The sequence below is a fragment of the Cariama cristata genome, unplaced genomic scaffold, assembly GCF_000690535.1.
Source record: "Cariama cristata isolate BGI_N322 unplaced genomic scaffold, ASM69053v1 scaffold42588, whole genome shotgun sequence".
Lineage (NCBI taxonomy): Eukaryota > Metazoa > Chordata > Aves > Cariamiformes > Cariamidae > Cariama > Cariama cristata.
This window is the reverse complement of record NW_009632421.1, coordinates 1-9,338: the sequence shown is the minus strand read 5'-3', so window position 1 is coordinate 9,338 and position 9,338 is coordinate 1. Positions and strand designations below refer to the sequence as shown.

Here is a 9,338-nt window from a genome sequence, read left to right as displayed (position 1 = left end):
AAATCTCCCAGCTTCTCAGGCAAACAGCCTTGCCCTCTGCCTGCTGGGGTGACCTCCTTTGCCAGGCATGCATTCCCCTCCCTGTTCCTTCTCGCCACCGCCGTCTTCATCTCTGCATCTGGAGGTTGCCAGCCAGGTATGGAGCAGATGGTTGAGGCAGCGGGGAGGTGGGAGCATGGAAAGAGCCACTGGCAGGCTGGAGCAAACAAACCTCTCTTTGCAAAGCAGAGGGCTCAGCAGAGAATATTTGTGGTGACCGAGGCCAGGAGCGGCTCAGCTGGGCATCTGCAGCAAGCACGATTCCCAGGAGGTGAAGAAGCTCAGTTTGGCACCAGGAGCACCTGCTTCTCCCCAAACAGTGGATGTCATGGGGCTGATGCGCAGGGCTCCCGCAGGCAACAAAGCACTCCCCCGCTGGCCTGACCTTGGCTCTCGCTGGCCGGGGCAGGCGTGCCGGCTGCCAGTTAGTGATGCAGTTAACACTGCTGTGTTGCACGGCGGCCAAGGACTCATATGACTAAGGAGAAGGGACTGAAGCAGGCTTTGGGATTTGTCCCTCAAGCTGTGCTCTGATTCATGTTGTCACGGCGGGGGTCGGCATGACCCTCGGCCATGCAGCTGGTGCCTGCTGTGGTGCCAGCAGAGAGTCAACGCCAGCCACCGGCACTCAGCCCGCTCCGTGCGGCATGTGAGGTGCCGGTCCCTGTGCCAGCAGCGCTCGTGGGGATCTTGCACCGGCAGCCAGAGCCACGTGGCTCTTCAGCCGCTGGCTCCGCAGTGCCCTTCGCTTTGCCGTGCCAAGACGCACCAGGATATGCTCATGGCTGCTCCTCCCAGCCCTGGCAGCTGTGGCAGAGATCCCTGACAAAGTCTCGGGGCTTTCTTCCTGGTGTCTTTTCATCCTGGGCTTTGTGTAGGGTATGAAAACAACCTAGCTTTCTCTTTCTGAGGACTCCCTCCTTCCCTGCCCGTGCTGCGGTGGGGTTTCTGGGCTGGACCAGGGCTAGGGGAACCAAGGCACTGAGGCTGCATCCCAGGGAGGAGGCTCAGCCCTGGTGCCAGACACAGCTCTGCCCTCTGGGGAGATGCTGGGCAGGCTGGAGCTGGCTATGGGGGCCCTGGGGGCGCAGCCAAACCCAGGCAGCGGCCAACTGGTTTCCTGCTGCCATTTGTGCCCAGAATAGGAGCTGTGGGCAGGCCATAGGGACAGAGGAGAGGGAGGCAGGGAGCAAGCTTGGTGCTGCTTTCACACTGAAACTGCTTTCACAGATGGTGATGCCTCTGGAACACTTTTCCCTCAGTGGCTTTGGGCTGTTCCCTTGAGGGGGACCATGAACTCTCGGCTAGAGATCCGGCAAGCAGTGCCCCATGCGCTCAGGAATGGCTGTTACCTGGGGACATCCTCCCGGCGTGGCTCAGACACCCCTTCCCACTGACTTGCTTCCTTTGCTGTTCCTTTCCCAGTCTTCAGTATGCTCCAAGATCGTCCAGCTGCTGGGCCAGAACGAGGTGGACTACCGCCAGAAGCAGGTGGTGATTGTGAGCCAAGACAGCTTCTACCGGGTCCTCACCTCAGAGCAGAAATCTAAAGCGCTCAAAGGCCAGTTCAATTTTGACCACCCAGGTGAATGGAGAATGGCGTTGGGGCTCTGCCGTGCAGTGGGGGCTGAGGGCTGGAGGGGGACCCCTTGTTCCACCAGCAAAGAGCCTTGCATGGACACTGGGACTCTGTCTCTGCATGGGGCAGGAGTTAAGTGGCTTAGTTAAGCTTTTGTGGAGCCAGGTGCATCCCTGGTAGGGTGGCTGGGGGCTACAACCTCTCTGTCTTGGCAAACAAACTGCCTCTGGGGTGGAGTGTCTGGGATGCGAGAGGGCAGGTTGTGAACCATCAAACTCCCTAAGACGTTCCTCTTCTCCCTGCAAAATCATCTCTCAGTCTGAAAACCTTTCTGGTGCAGCTGGGTCAGGACCAGGGAGGTCTGGTCTGGCACAGCCCTCTGGAGATGGCAACTCCATGTCCCTCCTTCAATGAAGGAACCGTCTTGTGCAGCTGCGCTGCAAACCCCTCCACCGAGGGGGCTGTGCCCTGTTACTACAACAGGGACTCTTTGAACCATCTCTGGGCTTGGTGGGGAAATTCCAGAGCCACTGTCCCTTCGTCCCCATGAGGACAATGGCTGGAGGCAGCAAGCACTGAGCAAACAGAGCTCTGTCTGTCCGGTGACTCAATGCTGAAACACTGCTTCAGTCTCTCCGAGGGCTGGAGCCCTGGAGGAGATGCCTGCCTGAGCCTGGGCTGTCAGTGCCACCATACAAGGACGGTATTGATCTCTGCAGGCCAGATCCCAGGCTGGTGGAAAGCAGTGAAGCCCTGGGGGCTCCGGGAGAGCTGGGCCTTGCTATGCTTATGGGGATGTGCAGGGCTTTCCTCCCAGGTCTGTGCATCTGTCTGTCCCCAGTGTGGGATGCCAGTGGCTCCGGCTAGGCGAAGCTCAGCATCTGGTGGGTGGGAGAGGTTGCAAAGCTGCCTTGGGTAATGTTTCCTCTCTCCTCAGATGCCTTTGACAACGAGCTGATCGTGAAAACGCTCAAAGAGATCACGGAAGGGAAGACGGTCCAGATTCCTGTCTATGACTTTGTCTCCCACTCCAGGTCTAACAGCTGCCCCTGTCTTGCTGTGCCTCTGCTAACAGCCTGCGGCGCAGCCCTGCCAGCCCAAACCGCCTGCCCCTCTGCTTGCACCCGCTCTTAGCCGCACAACGTGCCAACCGAAAGTTGCAATCGTAACTACTCCAGACCTCTGGGTTAGAGGATCCAGGGCAGATATAGGCACAGTCTGCGGGTCTGGAAAGCTGCAGAGCCATGCAGTGGCATCTAGCAACATACAGGCATCAGTGGAGGGGGATTATGGCCCCCCTTTTCTTCCCCCATCCACACTTCCTTTCCCCATAAATGCTGTGTTTGCAGTTTTAACAAGTATTCCAGGCTCAAACAGCCCAGCACTGCCAGGAAAGGAGGAGGATGACAGTTCTTGCTCCTGTAACTCTTCCCTTGCATGTGTTCAGCTTGGTTTTGCATGCCTGTGTTGGTCGTGGATGGTGTGACCCTGCTCCATTTCCCATGAAAGTGCTGCGGTGTCAGGGGAGTGCTACCTAGTTCCCAGGGGAGCAGAGCTGGCTCTTGCAAATTCCCGTGGGTCAAGCCCCATGCCTAGGCTTTCTGGGCTTTACGGCTTGGCACATAACACTTGCAAGCAGCAACTGGCCGAGGCGGGGGGAGAAGGGCTGGTCTGCTTCCTGCTCTGCCGTTTGTCCTTCTAGGAAGTGTACGTATGCCTTGGATTCCCTTCACCATGGTGGGGTAGGTCTGCCCTCTCCTTGGTCGCCCCCCTGGTGCAGCAGTGATGTCCCAGGGTTGGAGCAGTGCCTAGGAGCACCGCTGTTTCCCTCCACCAGCATATTTTGACTCTCCTTCCCTCTGCTAGGAAAGAGGAGACGGTGACTGTCTACCCTGCCGACGTGGTGCTCTTCGAAGGCATCCTGGCCTTCTACAGCCAGGAGGTGCGGGATCTCTTCCGCATGAAGCTCTTTGTGGACACGGACGCAGACACCCGGCTGTCCCGCAGAGGTGAGGCCCAAAGATGCCTTCTGTAGCAGGTACAGAAATGTCACTTAGGTGACCTGGGCAGCTAGTTGCAGAGGCAGGTGACAGTGACCAGAGCAGAAATGGAACTGGCACAAAGCTGCGCTGCTGCTAGCAAAGAGTCAGGGAGCTTTTCCTTGCTAGTGCAGAAGGCGGCATCTTATGGCAGTGGAGAGCACCTTGTTCCACATCTCTTAGGGTTCAGTGGAGTTTTTACTGCATTGTCTGGGATTCGTCCTTTGATGCATGCAGCGGTGTGACTGCTGAGTGTGCTGTGTCCTCACACGGCCCTGTGGAACCAGCCCTGTGCCATCGGCTGAGTGGCAGTTACTGCCAGTCCGCAGGTACTGGCAGGGAAGGGTGCAATGGGCAAGGCAAAGCATTTTGACAGTTCAGTCAGAAGGCAGTGCCTGATAGATCTGCTCAGGACCCGGGGTATGAGTGTGCTCCGAGGATGGCACTTGGGTGTCAGGGTATCCGTTGTGGATGATGCAGATAGGGAGTCTGGTTGTACGTATCGCTCTGTGCAAGCACAGCCAGCGCAGCGTGGAGCTTCTTTGTGGTACTTGGCACTGGGATGATGGCTTTTGGGGCAAAGAGCCCTGGAAACCAGAATATCCGTCTCTAGGTCTCCCTGTGTCCGGCTGGCTTGGCTGTGGGTTGCCAGCTGACATAGGAGGGACACCAGCTCTGCAGGGTCTGCATGGCTTGAGATGCCGTTCATTTCAAAGCAGCCTTTAGGAGTGGAGTCACTGATGTAGCACCTGAGTCTCCTGGGTGACTAAAAGTATTTGGGGACTCTTGGGGAAGATTCAGTTATGTCTGAACTGTCCCTACCCCTGCCTGGCTCAAACAGCCTCCACAGAGTGTCTGGGCATGCAGAAGACGACTGAGAGGAGAGGTCCCATCCAGACTTCTGTGCTGTGATGGGAGGAACGTGTCTCAGTGCCTCAGCCTGGGACTGCTTGTGTGCATGGGACTGTTCCACTCTGCTGCGGGACTGGTCTTGCCTGCCCTCCTGCTGTCAGACAGATACACAACCGCCTCCGCTGTTGGGGTGTCATCACTGCTGATTAAAAGCTCCTTTTTACACATCCTTCTTGACCCTGCCCACTGTTCTTGCATGACTCACCCAGGGAGGTGATAGCAGAGTCATTGCAGGGAGACGTAATAGCAGGTCACAGATACGCATTTGCAAGATCCTGCAATGTGAGCCTTATCCCTTAAGGAGACTCTGCCGTGCAGGAACTTGGGTTCACACCCAGCCACGGGGTAGCACACGTTTTTGGCAGTGCTCTGTATCAGCTGTCTGAAGGCAAGGCGTTGCCTTGTGCATTTGTCGTGCCATGTGACCGTGTGTGCATCCCAATCGCACTCTGGAGTGTGTGGTTCAGTTACTTCAGACTCGGTACAGAACTGTGAGCTCAGGGCTTGAGAACTGGTTGAGATCCTATTGACTAAGACCCGAGACCATCCAGCTGCCGACCACAATACAGAGCTAAACCTTGTTGTGCTGCAGCTGTTGGACGGGGTTCTGAGCTACATAGGCCCAGGCCATTCTTGGGGTATTTCTCCCACCCACCATCAATCACTAAGCCTTGCAAAGGGGCAGCTAGGCTGGTTGAGGTGCTGATGTCCCCTACTTAGGGCAACTCATTGACCTCCTGGTAGGGAACTGACCATTTGGCCATCTCCTGGCCTGCTGTCACAGAATCACAGAATCCATTTGGTTGGAAGACACCTCTGGGATCATCAAGTCCAACCTTTGCCCTAACACCCCCATGTCAACTAGACCATGGCGCTAAGTGCCACATCCAGCCTTTTCTTAAAGACCGCCAGGGATGGTGACTCCATCACCTCTCTGTGGAGCCCATTCCAATGCCTAACGACCCTTTCTGTGAAGAAATGCCTCCTCATTTCTAGCCGGAACCTCCCCTGCTGCAGTTTGAGACTATAAACTGAGACTATAGACTGCTGACTATGTCAGCGGTTGTTAGGACCACTGCAGCAGCAAATGTGTTTACTGTATGTCTCCCTGGCATTTCTGGGAAAGGAGGGCCTGTGTGCAAGCTGCTGAAGGTACAATGATGTCCCTGGAACGTAGCTGGAGGCAGCTGGTGGCAAAAGTTGGGATCTTGCATTGCAACATGGCCCTGAGTCATCTTGTCCTCCCAGAAGTCCTGAAGAGTTGCAGCAATGGGCTTTCCAGCTAGGCAGCAGCAGATGAGGTTCCTGGAAATACAGCTGACGGCTCAGTTAATCAATAGTACTGGGGTTCAGTACATGCAACTTCCATTTAGCACCATCTTAGCACCTCTCCCAAGAAAAATGCTGCTACCAGAGCACAAGGGGCAAGGTCTGTCAGGTGCCTCAAACAGCCTGATCTGTAGAAAGCTGATTCTGGCCGAGGTCCCTTGCTGCCCTGTCCTCAGCCAGCTTCTGTAAAACAAAGACCAAGTCAGGTGTCACGTACACGTTTTGGGCCTGACTTGAGTGACGTCTACCTGCTGGCTCTGGACAGGTGCCGATCCATCCTTGGGACATTTGCCTGCCCTGCAAGTAGAGGGTGATATCTCCAGATAGGGTGTGTGGTCTTAGCCTGGGTTGCTGAGTCCCGTTGCTTTGGGGCCAGGTACAAGACAGTGGGTGCTTGATTCGTGTTTGTGTGTGGGGCGATTGCACTGCTGTCGTCTGCCGTGGGAGCGGGCAGGAGAGTTTTGCCCTGTCAGGACTAGCCCCTGCAGCCCAGGCATTTGCCCTGTGTGGCTCACGGGCCTCTCGCCCACCATCCTGGGCCGGGTATGCTGTAAGTATACCCTCACTGTGCTCCTTCTCTGCCCCAGAGCAGCCGAGAGGCAGGGTGTGGGACCTGGGAAACAAAAGTCCCTCTGTTTTATTTTCCTTGTCTGTTTTTCTGTATTGTTTGAGCTGGGGCTTGCTCCTGCTCTCTGGAGAAGGCAAGAAGCTGGCTAGAGCAGCCTGGGCTGGGCCGAGCGATTCCTGGAGCAGGCAGGGAGCTGGCACGCATCCTGCTGCCAGCCCTTTCTTCTCCCTCATCACCTCCCCGGTGCGGGGCTGTGAAAGGGCACGCTGCAAAGCTGCTGGCCGAGGGCAAACAAAGCTGCGGGGACAGTGCCAAACCGTCACTGGGAGAACAGCACTGTCCTGGCCTTGCAAGCGCACAGGCACCGGCTGCCGAGCAAGTCATGCAGGCTGGCAGTGCCGTGCCTTGGCTCTGCTTGGCACATGGAGAAGGCTCGCTCCGAACCCAGTGCCAGGCGCTAGCGTGCTGGGGAGAAGCCAGCTAGCCCCTTGGGGAGAGCCAAGAGCCACTCGGCCACTGGGCTGTTTTGGCTCTTACCCGTGGATTGAATTCCTACTGAACGGGGGCAGTTGTCCACACTGAAGTGGGTTCAGACCGGAGATGGCAATGGCCCAAATACCTCGCGCAAACAGGGTGTAAGGCCCGAATGGCAGAACAAGGAGGAGGCTAGCTTGCTCTCCTCTTGCCTCCTGGCTTCTTCTTGAGCTGATCTCCTCCGTGCATCCCTTCAGCCTCTGGTTGTGGGAGCCTGCTTCGCCTTCCCATCCCACTCAGCTGGGGACAGCACAGGGAGCCTGGCAGAGCTGGGTAGATGGGTGGGTTTTACTCTCCTCACCTCTGCAGGCCTGAGTTAAACTGCGCCTTAATGTGTGCATGGATGAACCCCACTGCTTTTCTGTTCTTTGGGCACCTCTGCACTGGGATGACTGGGCGAACGCCCCATCCTTAGGCCAAGGGCAGGGCAGAGTGATAGGAGGGATGCAAGGGCTGAGGCTGGGAACATTCAGAATTGAGGTGGCACTGGTTATGGCTGGAATGTGCTTGCAGAGCTGAGAAGGGAGGGAGGCCAAGAAAAGCCCTTGGTCAGGTCAGCCAGCCCTTGGTTCCCGGGAAAGCTTGGAAGCGGGTTAAAAGCGGGTAGCTGGACTGGGGTTTGCTCAGACATGTGGGCAGGAGCTTCCAGGAACAGAGAATGTGGGCAAAATACCCGGGTGGCTGACCAAAGGCTGTGCTGAAGGGAAGGGGGATGGAGTGATTCATGACTCAGCTCCTGACTGTGCCTTACATCTTCCCCGCAGTGCTACGAGACATCAGTGAGCGAGGCAGGGACCTCGAGCAGATCTTATCTCAGTACATCACCTTTGTCAAGCCTGCCTTCGAGGAGTTCTGTTTGCCAGTAAGTAAGGGGAGTGACACCCATAGGAGTCTGCCAAAAATGCCTCATACCCTGCCCAGCTCCTCAGACAGGAGCATTTTGTGCCCCAGAGCTCAGGTCAGCCTGCCTCACCTTGCTCCCTCCCCGCAGACACTGGCAAAAATGGGGGTGCCAGTGCTGGCCGGGGCAGGGTAAGATGGGCCCTGTTTATACAGCCACTGCCTTCCTGGTGAGATCACCCTCCCCTACGGGAAGGCCGACATGGCAAGAGAAACCCCTCCCTGCACAGGGTCTGACAAGCCAACACCAGGCAGCTCAGCAGATGCCAGCCCGGGAGGGAAGATCCTTGGCTGCATCTAGATGGGGAAGGGGAGATCCTTGCCCACCCCCGGCAGTGTCTGCTGTGTCTGCCTCCTGTTCTGGGCTGTCCTGTCTGCCCTTGCCACCATGCAGTGCTGCTGGCTTCTTTCTGGCTGGATTCTTGGGAGAGCAGGGGAACTTCTTCCTTCACTCCTGTGCTGCGTGATGTGGCCGTGCAGGTTGCGTTTCGTGGCCGGTGAGAGGCTAAGGATTAGAGCAGACGGACCTTGCTCTGGGCCAGGGTTGCAAGGTCTGTCTGGAGAAAGGAAGCTACTTTGGGAGCTGATAACCAAGGCAAGGGTCCCTAGCAGATGGGGACTTTGCATGCAGGAGACCACTGCAGTCCTGCAGAACTTGCAGGTGAAACAGCATGTTTGCAGGACTAGCCATGGCACATTTCTCCTGCCTCTCACAGAGAGGAGCCCGTGCCTTGGTTCTCAAGGCTTTTCAAGCAGATGTGGGTAGTGAGGAATTTCTTCTTATTCTGAAAGAACTGAGCCAGCAGAGTCCTGCAACCTGGGAACTGCTGGCCAGCACCACAGGCAGGAATAGAATCTGTGCCTCCAGCCTCAGGAGCATCTCTCTGCCTGTCTATGTGGCCAGCTCTGCTCTTTCCCATAAGAGAGGCTGCTTCTTGCTGTGCTACAAGATCTTTTCCTGGCTCCTGGGCAGCACCCTTTTCTGTCTCACTCACCTGTGGCTCTGGGGACCAAGGTCCAATTCCAGTGTAATCCCAGAAAGGCTTTTCCTGAGAGGCAGGTCCAGCTTGGGGAGGCCTCCCCTCCTTGCAAGTCCCCAGCAAGGGAAATCTGCTGCTTTGCAAAGCAGCAGATGCTGCATCAGTCTCTTCTGTGGAAGAGTCTGTAGGAGGACGAAGTGTGAAAACAACTGCTTTGTCCTTACCCACCAGCTTTGCAGTGGTCTGCTCCCACTTCCAACCTGGTGGTGTGCTCAGCTGCAGAGCAATTGCATGTGGATGTCGAGCAGGCTCAGCACCCACTGTTACTGTTAAATGACTCCTAAACCAGCTTTGGGCCAGGTGGTCCAGTACTGAGATGGTCCAGCATGTCCTGCTGATTTTTGATATGGCTGGAAGCAACTGGAGGTGCCAGATGACACCTTTGCCCAGCAGGCTAG

At 56.5% G+C, this 9,338-nt stretch overlaps 1 protein-coding gene across 1 annotated transcript; it reads left to right on the top strand.

Moving 5' to 3' along the window:
• Nucleotides 1–1,331: 1,331 nt before the first annotated feature.
• On the top strand, nucleotides 1,332–7,958 carry UCK2 (uridine-cytidine kinase 2; the record flags this gene model as incomplete). Its single annotated transcript, XM_009706333.1, is given in 5 exon segments — nucleotides 1,332–1,430; nucleotides 1,432–1,624; nucleotides 2,556–2,652; nucleotides 3,485–3,627; nucleotides 7,765–7,958. Coding segments are annotated over 5 exon segments (726 nt in total), but the record flags the coding sequence as incomplete, so codon positions are not given.
• Nucleotides 7,959–9,338: the final 1,380 nt, after the last annotated feature.